This window comes from Sapajus apella, unplaced genomic scaffold, assembly GCF_009761245.1.
Source record: "Sapajus apella isolate SASKATOON/1434 unplaced genomic scaffold, GSC_monkey_1.0 scaffold76, whole genome shotgun sequence".
Classification (NCBI taxonomy): domain Eukaryota; kingdom Metazoa; phylum Chordata; class Mammalia; order Primates; family Cebidae; genus Sapajus; species Sapajus apella.
In genome coordinates this window covers 8,845,542-8,868,970 of record NW_022437016.1, presented here as the reverse complement: position 1 = coordinate 8,868,970, position 23,429 = coordinate 8,845,542, and the positions used below count along the sequence as shown (strand labels likewise).

Below are 23,429 nucleotides of genomic sequence, written 5' to 3'. Positions count from 1 at the left end.
GCTGAATGCTATTCTTCCTTGTTCTCTCTAAATACTCATAAAGCTCTGAAATGTCTCTCTCCCTGTTCTTTCCTTACTGCCTTCATTGACACTTTGCTTTCTTTGATTCTTGCAAAAGCCTTATTCATTTGATAAACAACGTGAGGGCCTCTTATGTTCCAAGCATTTTGCTAGGTCCTGGAGGTATGAAGAATAGAAAGGTCAGTGCATAGTCATAATGTTGCATGGGTTGCCCTCCAGCCAGTCACTGGATAACCATGGGCCACATAATGCTTGGGAAGGAGCCTTCCAGCCTCCCCTACACGTCCCTGGGTTCTGCGCAGTCTTTCCACTGCTGTCAAGCCTTCTGCCCGATCACTGTCCCATGTTAGCCCATGCTCTTGCTAATCTCTAAACATATCCACATTCCCACCCCTCTGCATGCATCAGCCCTGCCCTTCTCCACCATTCCAAGAAGCCCTCCTGTTTTGTTGTCTCCTCTCACTTATAGTGTCTCTTGCTCTGAATAATAGCTGTTTGCTTCCTTGTCCCTCTCCATCATCCCCAGGAGCATGAGTTCTTTGGGAACAAGGACTGTGCATCATTCATTCACTGTGGCGTCCTCAGCACCTAGCTGGATGCCACACAGGTGGTATTCTTTGAGCACATGCTTTCTGAAAAGAAGTGCTGAGTGAATGCTTGGAAAGCTGTGATCTGGAGCACGTTTAGAAGCCCACTAATAGGCATCACTGTTTTCAGGCAACCCAATGCCATAATTTTACTTATAGGTGCGGGAAGTAAATTTTTTTACTTTTTATATAATTGTAAGTAATTTTAAATAAGGCCTTTTGTAGTAAAACATGCAGTGTAAAATATGCATACATTTTGCAGCTGAAACTTGAGACAGAGTTTTGCACTTACATGAATGGGTGCAGGTCTCTTCTGCTGAGCCTTTGAAGGGCGTTAAGGGAGAAGGCTCAGGAAGCACTGGCCAAGATAGATCTTAGCCCCATTGATTGACAGGGGAGGATTTTGCTGTGCTGAACTCCTGTGTAGTCAACACAAAAATAAAAACAAAAATGGGAGTTTCCCCACTCTTGAAACCAGCCAAGACACTTTCTGAACAAAGAAGTGTTTCCTGGGTGTGTAGGGCAGCCGTGAACTACCAAATTTTAGAATTCAGTCTCCTGACCTTCTCTCTTGAATTTCAGCTGAGATTCCCAGTGCCCTAGTTGTGCTTTCTGATTGGGTTTATCTAGTTCAGTTGTACCCTTCAGGTGTAAGGGATGCTTTGCTTTCAGTTTCCTGCAGGAACCTCCAGCTCAGACCTGGGGCCAAAGGAAAGCTCTTTAAGGAAGGTACTCAGGAAGGTCTATCTCTTCTTGCTACACTAGTTTTCTTACTGGCAATTCAGCAAAAGGCTTATTTTTGACTGTCTTGTTATTTTTTTCTTGAAAGCTATAGGCACCTTATTATGCCTTTGCATATGTGCCAGAATTTTTTAAACTTCAAATGAATGTGGCAGATGTTCATAAAAGTTTAGAAAAAGCTACCATAGGAAGACTTTTTAACCATTTTTATGACACTCAAATTTGTTGCACAAAAAGAAATATAAATTACAAACTTGCATTCTTATTTTTAAAAAGGTTATTTTGGGGAAAGACCTAATTCTGGTTCACGCTCTTGCAGGATGCCATAAGGTAACCTAGTCACCTTACAGAGTCCACCTTCCTCCCAAAGTGACAAGTGTATACCTGATCACCATTCTTCTCTCTCCTTCTGCCTGTTTATAGTCTCCCTCTCATGTAAGCAATCTGAGGCTAGTGGCATGTTAGCAGAATAGCCAAGGGTATTGGCATAGACCTAGTTTCTTCTTGGAGAGAATGATCGTGTTAGCTGGCAGCTAGGAAATCCCAAAACACGGCCAGATTCCACAGTGACTGTCCTTTCATTCAAGCGATCTCAATTTAGCTCAAGAGACATTTATGCAGCCCCTCTTCTGTGCCATCTCTGGTAGCAGGTGCCAGGTCATGTCTGGTTGATGGTGCTTCTCCTGTTTGATAATTAAAGACCTTCCTCCCCAAACCTCACAAACAATGCTTTGTGTACAGACCTCAGAGTGACATGAGGGATGTATCCAGAAGGTAATTTCTATCATTCTCCATGGTCGGTTGGTCAGGAATGAGAAGGGAAAGGTGACATCAGTGACATTTCCAGACAGAGGCTCAGGTGGCTTATAAATGAAGCTCCACCCATGCACAGGGGCAGTGAAGTAGACAGAATGTGGCACCCCTACTTCCTGCTCACGTGATCATGGGTAAGGTAAGTGACCTTTGAGTCTCTGTTTTTTCACCTGTAAACTGAGGATAATGGCTGTGTGTCCCTTATGGGATCATTGGAGGATCCAGGGAAATAATGCCTATCAGCTGCCCAGCATAGTACCTGCACATAAAGAGCTCAACAAAGGTCAGCACTCCTTGCTGGTTTTACTTCTTCGGTGGCCTTCAAGCCATTTCCATTGTTAAGCTGATGGCTTTGAAACTGTGTTTTAGGAGCTCTTGGGTTCCCAGGATCATCATCCTTATATCCTAGGGAAAGATAGTTTCAACACAGTTGGTTTGTGCCTGCCTCATTTTCTCCTGGTCTGCAATGCAGAGGCATGTACCAGGCTTGGGAGTGACACTTCTGTAGAATTTGACAAATGTACTTCCACACCCCTACTTGACCACTTCCTTGCTGTGCTAACTCCAGCCATGATACTTCGCCTTTCTGTATCTTACTTTCTCCCTCTCTGAGAGCGGAGTCCTGTATATGGACAGCATATCCCAGTGTCTGGCATTTGGTAGGGACACAGTATACATTCCTTTCCACAACAGAGTTCTGAGAGCCTTCTGTGAACCCAAGCACTGTGTTTATACTAGGAACTCTGTATAAAAATGGTGAACGTGATATAATCTCCACCTTCACAGGGTTTTGTCTAGACCAGATGCAGAAAAATATAATGCAATTGTCGTGAATTTGGGATGCTGTAAGCTCTGGGAGGAGAGACGCTGACACTAGCCTTGAGAATAATGCTTCTCAGGGAAGAGAATGCCCACACTGAAACCTAGCAGATAAATATAAGAATTAGGTAAACCAAGAAATAGCAGCATCTGCAAAGACTTAGGTGTAGGCAAAGGGGGCTTTCCAGGAGGTATGAGTAGTTCAGCCTCTGATAGGAGCATGAGCTGAGGTAGGCAGGCCGGGGCCAGCCCATCCACGGCTTTGGAAGCTGCAGTAAAGAGTCTGAACTTTATAGGGCAATGGAGAGCCATTGAAGGGTGTAAATAGTGGAGGGACATGGTCAGGCCTTCTCCTTCTGGGCCACTAGAAAAACACAGTCCTTCCATATAAAATGCTTGGAAATCACTTAACCACATTAATAAAGTAAATTGATATTTGCAAAGATCAAGGTAATTCTTAAGGAAATTGCACACTAAAAACATGAACATAAAATTCAGATGGGTCAGTATCCCAAATTCGAGCTTCTAAATGGTTCCTTTGCTACCAAGCTGTGACAGAGGTGTTGGGAGTGATGGCTTTCTTCAAAGTTTTAAGCACCACTTTTACTAGATTGTGTCTTTTCTTCTCTGTTTTCAAGTACATTTTATGAATTAGCTTTTCTTTCTACACCTCAGTTTAAGGGTATGAATTTATTTTATATACTAAGTGGTAGTTCAAGGCAGTAGGAGCAGGGGCAGTGAGACCCAGGGGCCAGCTGGCAGGCCCCCAACTGCTTCTCCCCTCCAGTGGAATTTCAAGAGGCGTGTGATGGGCACATGGGGAGCTCCTGGAATTCTGCTTCTTTAACCATCATTTGTCTAGGAAGGCTCAGCCATGGGTCCCTCGAAGCCTAGTTTTGCAAATATACAAGTGCTTAAAACAGCACTGAGCTGCCATTCGGAGGAAAGTATCCAGGTGCCAAATCAAAGCGCATCTTGGTCTCTGGGATCCAGAGGCCACATTTGCCTGTGTCTACAGTGATGTTCCTGATTTAACTATGGAGCTTTTATACAAAATAATAGGATTTACTTATTTACAGGCAAGGGGAAAGTAATGGGTTTTTTTTCCTTTGCATTTCAAAGAACTGGAATTTCTGTCAATTGAGTTGGCACTATTTTAACTGGTTTTTTCTTTTCATTTTTCCCCTGGCATAGAAAATCTTTCATGCTTTGTTCCTTTCTCTCTCTCTCTCTTTTTTTTTTGATATTTATTTTTAAACAGAATAAAAAAGAGTGTTTCTTGTTTACCATTATGCCATTTTGCTTCTTTGCAGGACTCCACATGTAGACAGAAGTAAGATGTAGTTCACATTTGTTAGTGCTGCAATTGATGCAAAAATTCTGAGCCATAGTTACATCCAGGTATAAATGGTGACTTGTATATGTGTCATCACAGGAATAGACATGTTCCATGTGACATTTGTTAGTGCCAAGTGATCATATTCTTGCTTTATTAAAAAACAGCCTGGGCAACACCATGAGACCTCATCTCTACATAAAATTAAAAAAAAAAAATTATCCAGGTATGGTGACATGCAGCTATAGTCCCAGCTACTTAGAAGGCTGAGGCGAGAGGATGACTCAAGCCACGCCCAGGAGTTTGAGGCTGCAGGGAGCCATAATTGCACCATTGCACTCCAGCCTGGGTGACAGAGAAAGACCCTGTCTCAAAATAACATGAAATAAAAGGTGATATTTGCATGAAAAATCTCACCTGGTAGTTTCATTCATAGGTTCATGGCAAGAAAGGGAAAAGTTTGGAGGAGACTTTAACATCTTTTGAGTACTTGCCAACCACTGTGCTGAGGACTTGACCTGTTTTCATGTTTGAGCATTCCTCAGACTGTCTGTGAAGGAGGAGATATCCATACTTGCAGATGGGGACGCTCAGGCTCTGAGAGGTAAAATACAGTCAGCCCTCTGCATCCACAGTTTCCATGTGCACAGATTTAGCCAACCACAGATCAAAAATATTTGGGAAAAATATATATATAAAAGAATATAAATTAAAAAGCCAATACAGTATTGGCTCTTGTATAATATTTGTATAATTGTTGTATAATAGTGGTTATATACAGTATCACAACTATTTAACATTTACATTGTATTAGGTATTATAAGTTATCTAGAGACAATTTAAAGTGTACAGGAGTATGTGCATTGGTTATATGCAAACATTATACCATTTTATATCAGAGACTTGAGCATCTGCAGATGTTGGTATCCATAGGCGCACTGGAACCAATCCCCCTCAGATACTGAGGAATGACTATAATTTGTACTCAGGCCTTCACCTGTAAGGGATTTATCAGCCCCCAGAGCCTCTGCTCTGTGTACCCTCTCATCGGGCCATGTAGATTATGCCTGCGCCATCCCATACCTGGGCAGAGTTCCCCACCTGTCCTGGGCTTTTCCTTCTCAGTGCTGTGCACTGGAGATTGTGGTAAGAAGGGGAAAGGAGGGCTTGCAGCTGGCGGCCCCATACTCCTCCAGAGGCAAGTTCTGAGCATACTTGTGACTGGGACCTGGTTTCCTGGCCTGGGCAAGTCTCCACTCTTTTATCTGTAAAATTAAATTGATACTATCCATAGCAAAGAGTTGAGAATTAACTGATATAGCTTATTCATTTAAATCAAACATGAAGAGCTTTTTAAAACTACTGTGACAAACATTCATCTTTCTTGTTAGTAGTATAAAAATAAGAGGCATAGTTTAAATCAGTGAAACCCTGGATGAAGATTGCTTTATTTTGTAAAGAAAAAGGTAATTGAACAGTAGCTTGGCCCTGGAATTTCCTTAGCATGCTGTGTGTTCTCACGTACAGTCATCACGTATAAGTCTCGTTCTATCCAGAAGGTTCATACTGCAAATGTAGCAGGCTCTGCTCACCTTAGGCCTTGAGGAAGGCCCTGGGTTGAGTGGATGGATTTCCCTTAGAAGCTGTCTCCTCTTCACAGTAAGCATTTGCTTTTAAAATGAGCATGAATCTCAAATGCCACTTATTCTAATGTTGGAATTAGTTAATATGAAACAATTTAAAGCTTCAGTAGTAATTTATGTAATGAAAGGGAATAAGTACTTCTGGCTGAGTTAAGTATCTCTTGTACTCAGTACATTTTCAATCTAATTTGTCATGATGGAAACATTCTCATGTAAGATGGAATAGCTCTCTGTTACAGATGAGAAAAACTCAGTAATGAGGAGTAGAATCCCAGTAGAAAATGTGAAACCATCATTGATGCTTTCGTTTTTGTATTTTCCTATCATCATTTATGTCATTATATCTAGGTTGCATTGACCAATGTAAACACTGGCTTCAGAGAAAAGTTAAAGTTTATTAATTGTTACCAAGAGAAGCTTTAATGAGTCAAATTCTTGCCAGATTGAGGTAAGGAGCAGTGGGCAGCGAGCATCGGGGCTGTGTAACAGTCCTGGGCACTGGAGTCTGGACCTGGGTTCATATTCTAGTTTCACCACTACTAGGTCACTTCAAACAAGCTCCTTGTGTGTGTGTGTGTGTGTGTGTGTGTGTGTGTGTGTGTGTGTGTGTGTGAGAGAGAGAGAGAGAGAGAGAGAGAGAGAGAGAGAGAGAGACAGATTCTCACTTTGTCACCCAGGCTGGAGTGCAGTGGTGCAATCTCAGCTCACTGCATCCTCTGCCTCCTGGCACCACTGTGCCCAACCTAAACAAACTCCTTTGTTTAAATCAGAAATCAGTTTCTCAGGTGAAAAGGGTATGGTTGGCCGGACACAGTGCCTCACTCCTGTAATGCCAGCACTTTGGGAGGCCGAGTCGGGTGGATCACCTGAGGTCAGGAGTTTGAGACCAGCCTGGCCAACATGGTGAAACCCTGTCTCTACTAAAAATACAAAAATTAGTCGGGCATGGTGGCATGCACCTATAATCCCAGCTACTCTGGAGGCTGAGGCACGAGAATCACTTGAACCTGGGAGGCGGAGGTTGCAGTGAGCTGAGATCATGCTACTACACTCCAGCCTGGGTGACAGAGTGAGAATCCATCTTAAAAAATGGAAGAAAAGAGGGTGTAGTTACTACATCACACAGTTGACCAGTTTGCACAGAACTGCTGTTATGCCATCCTCTTAAGAGATGCCTATTGGAAATAGGCATAATAATCTTGACCATTGAATGAGGGTCTGTACTAATGTGCATGGCACTTTGGCCATGTAATTTCTAATTGCCACCACTTTGAGGGAGGTGCCCCTGTTTTGCAGATGGGTATGTTAAGGTGCCTCTTGGAGCCCCAGACTCCTCACTGGTAAAATAGGTAGAGAACCCTTTTCATAGGCGTTTTCAGTGAAGAGTAAATAAGAAGGTACATGAAAACACTCAGATTGGTGCCTGACACATAGTGGGTGCCAAATAAATGGAAGTGATTATCAGTATTATATAGGTGTAGAATTGATACACTCTCCTTACAAAGAAAGCTAAAAGACTTATCTACCTAAGATTGACTCTGCCCTCCTTTTTCAGCCTGTTTTTATTTTTCTAATGAGCGACTTTTTCTAAACTGATGTTAGCTTAAACTTACTTTTTAACTGAGCCCAGCGACGTAAGACTGTTGACTTCATAAACTCCTTGCAAGTGATTAGGGGCAGGGCCATTGTGGGAGCTCAGAGACCAGCAGTGTGATGATTGAAGAGCCATACCCTTGGCCTAGACAAATCCAACTTGAAATCTAGGCGCATGTATTTTTGTTTAACACCATGCTCAGCCGACTCATGGTATGGGTTTGCAACCAGGAGACATTTGTTGTTGATATGTGAGGTCACCACAGTAGGGGTGTTTGTCAACCAAATTAAACTTCCTCTTAATGACCTAAAATAATTGATTTGGAAGGCTGTTAAATGGGCCAGGGTAATGTGTAAGCAAGCTGAAATCCGGCATTTTCTGCCCAAATTAATGCATGTTGTTGTTCTGTTTGTTTTTGTTTTGCTTTTGTTGGGGACAGTGTGGCTGGACCCTGGGCTTTTTGAGCAGGCAGTGAACCTGAGTTTGAATCCCAGCTCTGCCATTTATCTCTCTGTAATTTGTGCAAGTCACTGAACGTCTGTGGGTGCGTGCCTTAACATCCCCGTCAGCAAAAGGAGGGCGCCTACCGTAAAGTGATGACAATTAGAAATAACATGACCAAAGTGCCATGAACATTACTAGGCCATCACCCACTGGTAGCTATTAGCTATTATTGTTAATAAAATATTTCTAATAGGCATCTCAAGAAGATAGCTTAACAATAGTTTTGTACAAAGTGGTCAAACTGTGATGTGGTATGCCTTTTTTTCCTCCTGCAAAACTAATTTCTCCACACAGTACTCTCTGTACTGAAGTTAAACATCCAGAGAGAAAAGTGTGATTAAAAATGGGGTCTATAGATCTCTCTTTACATAATATTTGATTCTCAGCTGATTTCAAGATGAACTTAAAGTTGGATATTTAAGATATATGCTGTTTAGGCTACAAAAGAAGTAGGTTTTTTCTTGGGTTATTGGATTCAGACCTTTTTTTTTTTTTTTTTTTTTTTTTTTTTTTTTTTTTTTTTTTTTTTGAGACGGCATCTTATTCTGTCACCCAGGCTGGAGTGCAGTGGCACAATCTCAGCTCACTGCAACCTCTGACTCTCAGGTTCAAGTGATTCTCCTGCGTTAGCCTCCCAAGTAGCTGAGACTACAAGTGCGTGCCACCACATCCAGTTAATTTTGTGTATTTTTAGTAGAGACGGGGTTTCAATATGTTAGACAGGTTGGTCTCGATCTCCCGACCTGGTGATCTGCCTGCCTCCGCCTCCCAACGTGCTAGGATTACAGGTGTGAGCCACCGCACGCAGGATTCATACATTTATAATCTAAGTTCAGGCCTTTGCAGGTAAAGCTTGGGACCACCATTCTATGTTTGTTTAGAAACAAAGGCATTGGCTCGGGGCTTTTCTGAAATATGATGAACAGTGACACTAGAGTTTTGTTTTGTGGTTGGAAGTTAGCAACATCCCTGAGAGTGGCTTATGTGTCCTGCCTAAAACCCTTTCCTCCATAAACCCGAATATTGACAAAAGCTAAAAGATGCAGACTGGAGTTGTGCCTAGACTCCTGGATACTTCCTTAGCCAAATAAAATGTCTGTTAAACGTTGGTACCTAGGAGTCATTTGTTTCGAAAGATCCAGTGGTAATAAATTTATATCCTCCCTCTTCAGCATTTGACTGCAAATATTTTGTGCTGACCGAATGGGTTAAATTATGAAGCTTGATAAGTACATATGCACACTACCCATCCCTAGCTTTAGAAGAAGGGGGAAAAAAAAAAGAAAGAAAAAGATAGCTATGATTTTTGGATGTCATCCCAATTTTTAAAAATAAGAGAATTTGGACATTTTGGCATATGGGGTTTTTTAAATGAAATTTCATGGAACTGAAAACAGTCAATTTTAGGTTTCCAAAAATTGTTTAGATTTTCGCTGGTATAAATTTGCTGCACATGGTTTTGGGGAAGTTCTGAGAGATGCATTTGGGACTTTGGGGTTGGGTTTTTTTTTGTTGTTTTTTTTTTTTTTTTTGAGATTTGTGATTGAGTTTTAAAAGGTGATTTTTTTTTTTTTTTTTCCTTTTCCAACTCAAAGTATAAATCAGAGGAGACCAGAGTTCCATTTTCTAAGGACAGTTTTGGGTAATGACATCATTACGCACTGCTGCCCAACTGGACTTGGGGCTGAATTATTGAGCCTTGTTCCAGCACCATTTGGACACTGCACAGCATATTCCCCTCCCCCACCTCAGAGTGATTTTGACCATGCCATTAGCAGCAGCTGCTGGTGATAAGCACTGGGAGAGTCACCTGTGTAGGGTCAGGCTTATTGCACATCAAGGTTCGGCAGTGTCGGAAGAGAGGGAAGATGCCCAGGAGGGGGCTCCAGGCCACCTGCCGAGTGAAGATCAAAGGGTTGAAAGGTCAGAGGGCGCAGCTCCCTTAACCGTATCTGTCTGTGCAATAGCTATTTCAGATTGTAAATCTTGGCAATTTCATTAAGTCCTCCTGGCTGCTACTGGGGCATTGAAATAATAAAATTTTATATCTATTGCCTTTCCTGCCTCTGGCAGCCCGTTTTCTGCAAGATGGGGGCGTCTTTATGAAAACCTTCCTTGGAATGATCGGAGCAGCATTAATGAAGCCTCAGATTGGGAAGCTGGGGTTCACAGGACCTCATCCTCAGTGGTAGGGAGGGGGTTTATAAGTAAAGAAGACCCACACAAACCATTTAGTAGCCTTCTGGATTTGTGTAGCACCTCTCTTCTGAAAAGCAGGTCAGCAAAATATTACCTATTGCTAAATGTTTAATCTTACTCATGGGAGGAGGGGTGCACTTTTTCACTGCTGCTGCTTATTAAATAGTCCCTGTTCTAATGACCCCAGGGCCCATCCTTTTGGACAACCCCAAGAACAACTACACAGGGCTCACTTCTCACTCTGCAGACCTTTTGGGTGCTTTTAGAGACACGCCTCCTGAATATGATTTTCCAAATATTTTTCCTAGATCTTAAAGTTGTTAAGGACTGTGAGGGCTCTTTGGCTCTTGGGTAGGACAAATCAAAGTAATGGCTGCCCCTTTACTGCCCATATGTTTAAGACCCCCTGTAGTTTGTTTGAAAAGTTAAGAGATTTTCACAGTGAAGGTGCCATTTCTGAAATTTAAAGTGTTCCTTTTCACCGCAAGATAAGTTCACTCTGATTAAGTCCGTAATTCTCACTAAGCCATGTTTATGGGGGCAATAAACAATGTTTCAGCGTGCTTGTTAAATTGGGTTTCCAACCTCTCCACTCTTTAAAAATTGACATTTCAAATAAAAGGCAGGTGGAGATGGGAGCTGGGCTTTGCAGTGCTTAGTGATGAATGAATGATGGCAAGTGGCAGTTGTGTGGGAGGAATGAGGTCCTATTTTATGATAAGGTGACCCCAAACCATTTGGGGACTAGGGAATCAACATCCCCTTACACTCCCAGTGAAACTCTTCAAGTTCTGTTGTTTCAATTTGGATGGATACTATTTTGAACTATGGCCAGATACCTTACGCTTATTATTTAATTTTCATAATGCATCTGCGCTCTGGTAGTGGGGCTCCTATTTTACAGATGATGAAATATAGGCACAGAGTGGTTAAGTAACTTGTACAAAGTCGCACCGCTAATAATTAAGAGGAGTGTGATTGAAACACAGTTCTTTCATAGCGTGAAGCAGTTTAGTGTGTACAAAAGAAAACTATTATACTGGGCCTACTTTTAGAGCTTGCTTGCCACTGTGTTTCAGCACTCTGGTAAGTCTGTACAAGGACATCACAAGAGATGTGTGACATGGCCACTGTCCTCAGTATTTGCTCAGCACCAGCTCTGTGCCTGGTGGAGAAGGCTGCACAGCAAGGAGAAAGGCAGCAGGCTTTGGGGTTAGGCAGTCCCACACTCAGATCTTACCCCTGTAACTCTTGGACTTGCGGCAAGTTACTATACCTCTTGGAGCTTCATATAAAACATGAATAATAACGCTCATTTCAAGAGGTTGTTTTGAGGATATTTTAAAATAATATATTCTAAAATATAGTAAAATATAAACTATAGTATGTTTAAAAACTCAACAGTGCTTTACAGGTACCAGTGGTAAGCGTTACTCAGTGTATGTGAATAGCATAAGGTTAAAGCAGTTATTTTAAGGGAAAAGTGATGCGCACAGGAAATATCACTGAACACGCTTTAATTGCAGGCCCAAGAATCTGTTGTCTACTGTCCTTGGCTTGGGGTTTAGAGATGACAACTTGAGACGGGATAGGAGTAGTCAGGAGGGTTTTCTAGAAGAGCAGGATCTGGTGGGGTGGCGGTAACGTGGCAAGCTATATCTGGGCCTTGCTTCCTGTCTTTTGGAGGGCTCTGTTGTCCCATTGCATGTTTGTGCTTTGCAGCTGTTGACACCTTTTTTGTCCTCTTTTTACACATGAGGAAACTGAGTCTGCAGCAGTGAGAAGCCTGCTTCAGTTTGAAACAAAACACCAGCAGTCAGAGTGCGAGTGGGTTCACCCCTCCGTTCTGGATGGCGGAGCGGAGGCCAGGCTGGATGGAGGTTTTGTATTGGGGTGGACTTCTAGAGTGAACTGCTAGGAGAAGTGGCAGAACTCAGCTCCCAGATTCGGGCCAGCTGGCACTGACCAAGCTGCTCAGTAGTGGACTCTGTATGAAACACGTGTTCCCAGTGTCTCCGCTAGTCTTTCCAACAACCCTAAAGGTAAGGAGCATGACTGGCTCACAGCGAGGGAAACTGGTGCTAGAGAAGGCCGAGTGCCTTGCCTGAAGCTGCCTACCTGTTAAGTGAAAAGGCCGGGACTCCACCCTGGAGACTTTCTGACCCTGGACCCAGGACCATGTAGGGGAGAGAACGGGGCTGTTGGGTGAGTGGGGATGGTCCACTGGAGAGAAGTCTCTTCTGCTACATGCTACCATGCCCTTTATCAGATCTACCCACAGCCCAACCACAAGGAGAGGCAGGGAGCTGCTGGAGTTCAGAGATCGTGGTTTAATCGTCTCTGTGTCCCTAAGACCTAACGTAAAGTTGACATGAATGACTGCCCCATATGTGATGTACCAAATGGGTGAGTGAATGAACATCTAGTTGGTCGATGGCCAGGAAAGGAGCCATTGAAGAAAGGACCCCTTTGCTGACCTGGCTTGAGAATCTCTGGACTTGTTAATGAGAGTCAGTGCCTATTACCTTGTGAGGGGTGGATTTGGCCTGACCTGGGAGGTGCTTACACCACTTCCCTCCCCTGCCAAGCTTCTGTTTCTGTTTAAAGCACACTGGGAAATTCCAGCAGCGTTTTCAGGGCTCCTCTGAACTGTCAGGCTTAGATTTTTAATTTTGTGGAACAGGAAGGAGCAAATCAGTGACTCTTGGCTCCAAAGAAAAGCCACTACGTTCATCAACTGCTTGGCAGCTTGGTGACCTTTGGGGCATGAGGAAGGGAAGGAAAATGTCACTCTTCCCTCTGTGTGTATCTGAGATTTCAGGAGGGAATAAAGAGTTTAGAATACCTGAATGTTTGCCTTGCCTTTCCTGTCCTATCCACTTTCCCTCTTATTTCTCTTTCCTTTCCTCCTAGGAGGCCACCAGCTTCCCATGCTGTTCTTTGTTATATACTCATATATATGCGCATGCATTTGGGCACATTTTGTGCATGCTGTGTAGTGGAAAGAACACTGGCTCATGGAACCCAGATTCAGATCCTTTCTCTGAGGCATCCAGTTGTAAGAACCCAGGCAGATTATTTAATCTCTAGCCTCAGTTTCCTCATCCATCAAATGGGTATGATTCTGTAGGAAACTCTCCCCTCCCTGGGAATTTTAGTGGAGTCTGGAGCAGGCATCAAAACACTTAAGGGCTTGATTCATCTAGTATGTGCCTAACAAATGATTCGTCTAGTATATGCCTGTTATGTTAGTTGCTCAGTATGTTTCTTGATTGAAACAATGGGTCAGAGCAAATAATGTCATGCCTTGGGTAGTACAAAGGTATTGCTGTTCATCTCAATGCCTAGAGCCAGTCCTTCTTAGCCATGTGACTCTGAATGAATTATTTTACCGCTCTGGCCCTCAGTATCCATCCCTCTCCACAGGGACTTCATGGGGATTACATTAAATGATACATGTAAAGACTTGGGCTGTGGGAAGAACACAACAGCTAGTGGCTATAATTTTGTTGTTGCATGTGTCAGTAAGATAATGGTTGCAGAGCATGCCACACAGTTCCTGATACACACAGGCCTTGTTACCATTGCCTATGGCTTGGACTGATATGTAGCCATAGGAGTGCAGTTGGAAAAGAGAGGCATGTATTAGTCCGTTCTCACACTGCTATCAAGAACTACCTGAGACTGGGCAATTTATAAAGAAAAGAGGTTTAATTGACTCCTGGTTCTGCAGGCTGTGCAGGAAGCATGGCTGGGTAGGCCCCAGGAAACTTACAACCATGGTGGAAGGCGAAGGGGAAGTTGGCGCATCCTACGTGGCTGGCAGGAAGAAGAGAGGGAAATGCCATACACTTTCAAACAACCAGATCTTGTGAGAACTCACTCACCATCACAAGAACAACAAGGGGGAAATCAGCCCCCATGATCCAGTCACCTCCCACCAGGCCCCTCCTCCAACACTGGGAATTACAGTAGAACATGAGATTTGGGTGGGAGCACAGAGCCTAACCATATCAAGTCATCTGCCTGGAACCCAGCAACAGTCATTTAAAATAAAGTTTTGATTAAGAAGCTTTTGAGATGTAATTTTTGGTTTAATTCTAGCCATACTCTCTCCCTGGAGTTTGAGACCAGCCTGGCTAATATGATGAAACCCCATCTCTATTAAAAATAAAAAAAATAGCTGAGTGTGGTGGTGCACACCTATAGTCCCAGCTGCTCGGGAGGCTGAGGCAGGAGAATCGCTTTAACCCGGGAGGTTGCAGTGATCCAAGATCACGCCACTGCACTCTAGCCTGGGCAACAGAGTGAGACTCTGTCTCAAAAAAAATTAATAAATAAAAGAAAGCTGCCAAGAAGTCATATGTATAGGGGACTGATAGTATAATGTCAGGAGCCACATCAGTTGTGACCCACTCACAGAGGGATCGACTTATACCAGACTTAGTTTGGACAAATGCAAAGCACATTGTGAGCCCGATAATAAACTCATGAGGACACTGTGCATTCTCAGAGCAAAGTGTCCATAAGAGAATAGATGATGCTTACTGGCTTTGGGCATCACCCCAGAGGGGAGTTTTTTACTTAATCCTCTCACAACCCTGTGTAACAAATGGTTATAGACCCATTTTATGGATGAAGAAACTGAGGTTCAGTTAGGATTAAATCATTTATCCTGGGTCGTGTAACTAGGAGTTGAGGAAGATAAAATCCCAAGCCCAGCCTACCTGACTCTTGTTCCTCCTCAGGACTGCAGAGACATCTCAGAAAGACCCCAATAATGTTGTGGCTTTGCTCTTCCCTGGAGGGAGGCAGTGGAGACTAAAAAGCAGGTGTGTCCTGGAGCTCTCTGCCTTCACAAACACATTTTCTGACAGGGAAATAGAATCTCAGTTGAGTAACTTTTTTTTTTTAATAGAATTGTTGCTATCTTGATTTTTTACAATAATAACTAATACCTAGTGCTTATGATATACCAGACATTGTCCTAAGTATTACACATATATTAACTCATTTAATTGCCAAAACAATCTGATAAGTCCATTTTTTTTTTTTTTTTTGTAAATATTGTCTTGAAGTGTGAGGGAAGGATGCACCCATCCTAAATGTACAGTTAGAGCCAGGCACAGTGGCATGCATCCATAGTGCCAGCTGCTCAGGAGGCTGAGGTGGGAGGATCACTTGAGCCGGAGTTCAAGTCCAACCAGGGCAACACAGCAAGACCTCATCTCTCAAAAACCAGACCAACACAAAAAACCCACTAAATGTACAGCAAGTTGAGTTTTTATGCAGTGAACATAACACATGTAACCACCCAGATATTGAAACAAAATATTACCGCCCCCCTCAGAATCTCCTCTTTCACCCTGTTCTAGTCAGTTTCCCTCCAACCCAAGGACGACTACTGTCCTGGATGTCATTGCTGCTTTCATCTCATTATACAGATAGGGAAACTGAGGCTCAGAAAGGGTAAATGATTTGCCCAAGGTAGCACAGTTTTAATTGGCAGAGTTAGGATTCAGACTCAGGCAGCCTGGCTCCAGAGAATGCACTTTGATATGAGACTTAGCCAAGAAGAAAACAATAGCTTGGTGGTAGTTTAATTTTTAATAGCACGAAAGTATAATAGAGACTTACTGACCTTTTTCCTTTGTTCTGACAATCAGCTGTTTAAATCCCTAGTCTTAAAACTCTAATCCATTTTATTGACATAATTTGCAAATTGCAAGGATAGAAACTTCCATCTAGTAGCCCCACATTTATTGATCACTTACTGAAATCAGGCATTGTGTTAAATTCTTCATACGTATTATCTTACTAAATCCTCACAACACAGCTGTGCAGTATTATCCCCATTTTACTGATAAGAAAACTGAGGCTCAGAAGTGAAGTACTTGCTGAAGTTTACCCAGTACAGAAGCAAGGCTTGAATCTGGCTGTCTTGTTCCAGGCCCACAGTCTTAATCGCTGTGTTAACTCCTATGTTGCTTTCCATGTCCACTGTGAATTAATTCTACACTAATTAATCATGCTAATTTTACATGATTGTTATCACTGCCATCATTATTATTATTCCCATTGCGCTTTCTTGAGCAGACTCTGATTTGCTTTTGTGGAGCTGCCATTGTCCGTTTGGGCTTATGTTGACATCTGCTGCGAGGCAGACCTCCCAGTAGAGTGGATCTAGCCACAGTCGTTTCTCATTCCCAGGTTAATGAGCACTCTTGCCTTGTGTCAGGCACTGTGCTGGGCACTGGACACAAATAAGACACAGCTCTGCCCTGGAGATGGTCCTGGTCTAAGGACAGCAGAGAAGATTCACTCATTGCTGGCCTGTTTATGCATGTCACCTCACTGAACCGCACAACCTCCATTCTGGAAAGGGTGCTCTATCTTGCTGCACAGCTGTCGGAGTCACAGAGACAGAACTGAGCCCCTGCTTCTCAGTGTCCAGCCCAGCGCTCCCAAGCCGGCTGAGTGCTACATGCTCCTGGCCATTCTCTGGATCCCCTGGGTGACATTGCCAGTGCACACCCTTGCCCTTCATCTTGTGGCTTGCTTCTAAGTACTACCTTTTGTCACTAGCTACCCAATTGCCTCCCTGGACAGGCAGGAGACTCTCCCCCCCTCCCCCCACAAATCTGTGTTGGGAGCTGGTGTGGTTTTAATTAGTGTAGCTGATATTATTTTACATTTTAGGGAGGAAATCCTATTTTCATACAACCAACTCTGGAAAGTAAGGCTCAATACCATCTTGGCTATGGGAAAGACACCAAAGACAGAGTGTTTATCAAATAGACCCCCCCCACCCCTAGCTTTGTTAAGGAAGTATGTCAGAGTCTCCAGGGACATAGACTTTGTATGTTTATCCTAAGGGGGCATGAGCTGAAAAAGTTAAAAAAAAAAAAAAAAAAATCCTGGTCTAGATGAAAAAGGAAGGGGACAGGGAGCCAAACACAGCCACAGATCAGAATGTGCACTCGGTGGTGGCCCTGGGAAGAGGTGCCTTGTAGCGTGGTGTTCATTCACCATTGTTCACATGCTCTTACCTTGTATGGTTGGCTATGATTTTATTCTGTGTTCTGGAGAGAGTGCTAATGTGTTTATCAACTTCATTGAGGTATAACTTATTACAACCCATCCATTTAAAGTAAATGGTTCAATGAATACCTTCATTGAGGTATATTTATCACAACTCATCCATTTAAAGTATATGGTCCAATGCATTCTGACAGTTTTATACGATCAATGAAACCACGATAAAGATATAGAATATTTTCATCACCCTCAAAAGATCCTTTGTTTTTATTTAACAAACACTTATCTTGCACTTCCCATGTGCCAGGCACTACTTCAACTACTTTAAAATAGTAACCCATTGAATCCTCACAACAAGTCTGCGGGGTAGGTACTCTTGTCCCCCATTTATCAAGGAGGAAACTGAGGCACAGAAAGATTAAGTGACATGCCCAAGTTGGCACAGCTGGTGGATGGTAGAGATTAATGAGAACTCAGACTGGCTTTGGATCTATGTTCTTCACCTCTGGGCTCTGCTGCCTCTCATTCATTCATTCATTCATTCATTCATTGTCTACTGTTGGGCAAATATTGGGGCAGGAGCTGAGAGTAGAGAAATCTGACTCCCAATCCGCAAAAGCCCATAGACTAGGGAAGGAATCAGATACCTACCTAACTCAGAATCAACACGTTATTCTAATTGTGCAGATAAACCAGAAGGGAGCACAGGTCATGGAAGACTTGCCACTGCCTCAGTCTCTCCAGCCAGGCATGGCTGAGGTCTAGGAACCATCGGAGGAGAGGGGATAGGCAAGCAAGAAAACTACTGATGTGTGCCTGTTAGGGCTATTCTGGGAATTATGCTGAATCTTTTACATACAGTAGCTTGTGAGATAGGTGGTGTCATGATCTCCGTTCAACAGATGACAACCTGGAGAATTTATGCAGTTAAGTCACTTGCCTACAGTAAGCCCCCTGATTGGGGGACAAGCCAGAGGTGAAAGTATTAGAATCAGTGTCCTCTCAGCTACCCCTGACCACCCCCCATACTACAGGTTTTCCCTTCCCTGGCCTGATAGGCAGGGGTCAAGTTCAGACTGTCTGTGACAAAGCATAAAGAGGAGGACATTCTTCATTAACAATATATATGGGAAAGTGCCATTTTTTGTGTGTGTTTCTCTGTGTAAGAAATGCCATTTGGAAAGCCAGTGTGCATGTCAGTTTTTTTTTTTTTTTTTTTTCCTTCATTCTGAGAAAAAGCCTATAGAGTCTGGTGGGGGAAGGGTTTGCAGCTGGCAGGAGCTTTGGCATATGCTGTAACTAAAAAGAGAGGGAATGTGTTGGTGGGACAAGCCACCGGAGAGCTGTCTCGGTGTGCCGCGGTACTAGTAAGTGTTTTAATTGGGTAGGGTTTTTGGAGGACTATTTTGACATCTGCTCGTGTCTTTGCTGATTTTTCTTCACTTAGAGTAGGAAACACAAGCTGTGGATAAAATGACTTTAAAATAATTGGAAGTAAAGATATCTCTCTCAAAGTCGAATTTGAGAGGGACACTTTTTAAGAAGTGGAAACTAAATTCCACTTCTAGGAATGCATCCTAAAGCACAAAGCTTCATGCCTATAGATTTCATGGCAATATTATATACAGTAATTTCTTCAAAACTGGAAAGAACATCCTACAAAAGGGGCTCGGCTGAGTTTGTTTCCATGTAGTAGGACACTCGCAATTAGTAATGAGTTACACAAAGTTTTTAATGAAGTGGATCACTGCTTAGAATCAGTGAGAAAATCAGGAGCATTAAGAATTATTTCAGCTTTGCCTTAACATGAAGGAAGGGGAGAATATGAAAGGAAGTCGACAAAAACATTGTCTTCAAATGTAGGGACTGGGACTGGAGTAACTGCAGTTTTTGTTTTTAAATTTTTCTGCTTTTCCCTTTTTTTTTTTTTTTTTTTTTTTTTTTGAGATGGAGTTTCACTCTTGTCACCTAGGCTGGAATGCAATGGCCCAAACTCAGCTCACTGCAACCTCCGCCTCCCAAGTTCAAGCAATTCTCCTGTCTCAGCCTCCTGAGTAGCTGGGATTACAGGTGCCTGCCACCATGCCCGGCTAATTTTCTGTATTTTTAGTAGAGACAGGTTTTGGCCACGTTGGCCAGGCTGGTCTTGAACTCCTGACTTCAGGTGATCCACCCACCTCAGCCTCCCAAAGTACTGAGATTACAGGCGTGAGCCACCACACCTGGCCTTTTCCGATTTTTTTAAAGTAGGCATCTATAATTTTTATGAAACAAATGGAAAGTAGTAGTTTATGTAAGAGAAAGTAGGCCCTGAGCACATTCATACAACTGTGCATCCTAACAGACAGATACTAATTCTGAAATCTGAGCGATTGGATTAGGGCTTTCTTCAGAAGAAAGTCAGCTTTGGGGTCAGATTCATTCAGAAGTTGACTCTGCTGCTCCCTGGCTCTGACTTTGGGCAGCTTGTTTGACCTCTCTGAGCCTCCACTTCGTTCTCACACAGAGATGCTAGTATCCCTGACAGCATGTTTAAGATGAGAGGTCCTGGGACCTGGCAAAGGTCTGCCTTCCTTCATCAGCGCTTCCCGTCCCCACCCCCAGTTTGAGTTTTCTTGCCTTTCTTCATTCCCCTGGTTGCCTTGATCTTTGGAGGACCGGGCACCATCCGGCGAGCTGGGCTCCAGTTCTTTCCTTGGGAACAGTGAGCTTCAGGAAAGCCCTTGAGTCCATGCCAGCCCTTTTGGAAGAGGCCTTGCCATCAGGAGGACAGCATTGTCTTTTGAGAGGAAACTGTGCCGCCCCAGCTCCTGCCTGGAGCCTGGTGCTTGGGGCATTTTGGTTACTAAGGGGACCCTGGCCTGCTAAGTTAGAAAAAGGGGCCAGGTTTTTCCCTATTCTTAAGCCTGCTGCCATTGTTGAAAAAGTAAACACTCCACACAGCTTAGCCGGCAAGTCCTCCAGCCAGGAGTGGGAAGAAATCAAAAGCCTATTCCAGCCCAGGCGTGGAGAGCCTACAAGGGCTGGTCTGTGTACTGGGCCCCAGTGGGAACGCCGAAACAAGGCCCAATTCTGGTCCAGAATCAACATCCCATTCACGGGGCCTTTCAGGCCTGGAGGCTTCTCTCCAATGGCCATGCCTCCTGCTCCCTTCTGTTTGGGGCTATGTGGAAGGTCAGATGAGGCAAAGTAGGTGATTTTGGGGTACGCAGCCCCCTGCTCTGTCCTAGAGGCATGGCATCCTCCAGGGTGTTGTGAGCCTTTCTCTGATTCTGTTTCCTGTGACTGTGTGCAGGCTTTGAAGTAAGAGACCAAGCAAGAAAGGGCCTCACGGACTTTTGCCCTCAGGCCATTGCCACTACAGCCTTTCAGACTGGCTGTGGCTACTGTGTGTATTATCAAAGTGATAATAATAGCTACTATTTATTACCTCCTACTGCACGACCAGCATTGTGGGTGTGTTTGCTCTCACCATGGCAGCCCTGTAAGAAGTGAGAGAAGTAGGGTGGCCACAGTTACCATTTTAATTTTACAGATGACGTCAATTAGTAGACGCGTAACCCTGGGCCAGCTACTTCTTGGAGCCTCGGTTTCTCATCTCCGAAATGGGGATGATGATATCTCACCTCCAGCCCCATTGATGGAATGAAAGTGTCTGTGTACTAGTGCTGTGTGAGCCTGAAGTGTAACAAAAGCACTGTACAAGACGAACTTGTTTTTTGTATTCTTAGCTTGGTGCAAAAGTAATTAAGGTCTTTGCCATTACTTCGGTAAAAACGGCAATTACTTTTGCACCAACCTAATATGATCAAAATTCCCCATTTGCTGGTATCTTTTTACCTTATAAATAAGGCAGCAAGTAATAACAAGTGTTGGGGTTTGGAGGAAAGAATAAACTCCGACACTGGCAATTGTGTCTGTCCTCTGTGGTTCTCAGCCCTTAGTAAGCACTTAGTAAATATTTAGGAATTGATGGATAGGTTTGTGGATGAGCCGCCAGAGGCCTGGAGAAGTTAGTGGATAGCAGAAGGAATTGGAGGCTCCCGTGGTGTTAAGTGGAAAGGTTCCAGGATTTTGCTGCCTGGGAGTGTTTTTTCAACCCTACAAGGCTTGTGACCAGCATGGCTCCACCCTCCTGCTGGGAAGAATCTTGAAATGTTTACTTAGGTACCAAGTTCTGCCCTAGAGGCTGGGGTTTAAGAGAGTGAACGTCAACCAGTGTTAGTTTGCACTTACCGGGTGCCAGTCATGTTGTCAGGGACTGGTTATTTTGCAGTCATGAGCCAAACAGATGTGCCCCTGAAGGAACTCATACCCCAGCAGGGGAGGCAGGCAGGCAGGCAGAGAGGTGCTGGGGCTCAGAGTGACAAGGGCTGTGCAGAGGTCAGTCTCCCTGCAGGTGTCTGATGATGTGGAGGTGGATGGTACAGTGCAGAGTGTGGCCTGGGGAGGGAGCTGGGCCTGTGGTTGCCTCTGCCTCTTATCTCAGGGCTCTGAACCTCATCTTCCTCGAGGTTCGAACATTGAGGACAGTCACATCCACCTTGCAGGGGCTGATAAGAATTAAATGAAATAAGGTGAGGAAAGCACAGAGCAAAAGCTGGGAAGCTTCTTATTACTTGTCCATTTCCAAGGCACTGGAAAACTGGACCTTGAGCAGCCGTTGGATGTCTGCCTCCATTGCCTGTACCATACTCTGGGGTGCATTAGGAAAAGGCATCTGTCCCGCTTCCCTGACTGGTGCCACTCGGTTGGCAGATTTCAGCCCTAGCTTAGGTGGTTGGCATCTGAGGAGTGCATACCTGCATAGCCACATGCAGCGTGCTCAGAGGTTGACCAGTAATGGAACTGATCTTTTATATGCAGTGACCACAGGCCCCGTCATGTGCCTGTTGCCCTGGTGTAAGCAGAGATCTTTCACATCCACATGTGTCCCAGTTTAGACAGCAAGTGATAGGGTCTTTCTACACAAAATAAAGACAGTAGTTCTAAAGCCTCTGACTCAAAAGGAACATGCTTGATACGTGACGGGGAAGGAGGAGTGAACGGGATGGGGAGTGGCCGGTAGGCAGGAGAATAACAAAGATGGATCTTAGTAGTGTATAAACAGTGTGATTAAAAATTTAAGACTCAGGCTACACCCTGTCTTGGACTCACACAGGCTATAGGGAATTGCTGCCAGATTAGGGGGAGGATTCTTTTCTCCATATTGTCCGTTCATCCCTTCTCCTGTCACCAAGCATGAAAACCTTGTAGGCATGAGTTTCCCTCATCTTTTCTATTACTGTGCCAATAGAATAATGGCTTATGGCCAGAGCTTCTGAGCCATTACTAGCTGGATATCTGTGGAAAATGGAACCAAACTGAAAGTGTGACCTTCCTACTTAGCATTTAACGGAAGTGTTAACAGTAGGCCACACACAATATTCCATACCCAAGAAAGACAGGATCCAAACGAGAGATGAGCAGGTAGCCTTTGGTAAATTAGGAGGCTGGATTGAATGGGGATATCTAAGAACATAGCCATCTATCAGCGTTCCTGGGGACAGAACTTTTGGCCTCAGCATCTGTTAAATATATAGGAGGGAAATGATGATGGAGTGTAATGGTCCCTCTTACTTTCTGACTCTGTGAACCCTTTTCACTCCTGGGACTTGGGATAATCCTGGAAGCCCACAGAGGTTTTATGAGAGTTCAGTGAGCTCACAGATGTGAACTTCCTACCATTAGGTCTGCTGCAGAGTGAGCCTTTGTCAAATGTCACTTTTCTTCTGTATTCCTCTTCCCCAGAGAAGGCAGGGGAAGTGTGTCTTGATGGCACCTCAATGACCTTCTCTTCTGGATGTTTTCTCCTTGCAGAAAGTCAGAAACATGGCCCTGGATGATGTCGTGATCCTGAATGTGGACACCAACACCCTGGAAACCCCCTTTGATGACCTCCAGAGTCTCCCAAATGACGTGGTAGGTTATGAGCTCATGAGGATCTGACTTCTGTGAGCTCCTGCACAGGAAATAAACGTGCCTTTGAGAAATAGGGAAGGAGGGGAGATAGCCAAGGTTTTCCTGTGACCTGGGAACTGCAGTTTGTTTCTCCATTGAAACCTTTGTCTCAGTTAGAAAGTTAGAAGGTGGCC

General features: G+C 43.9%; 1 protein-coding gene across 8 annotated transcripts in view; it reads left to right on the top strand.

The window, feature by feature from the left end:
* Positions 1-23,429, top strand: part of DENND1A (DENN domain containing 1A) — a 545,539-nt gene that overhangs the window by 328,269 nt on the left and 193,841 nt on the right. For all 8 annotated transcript variants that reach the window (XM_032251630.1, XM_032251634.1, XM_032251629.1 and 5 more), the window contains one exon: positions 23,155-23,256. In XM_032251630.1, coding sequence (XP_032107521.1) covers positions 23,155-23,256 — 102 coding nt within the window. The remainder of the gene's footprint in view (positions 1-23,154; positions 23,257-23,429) is intronic.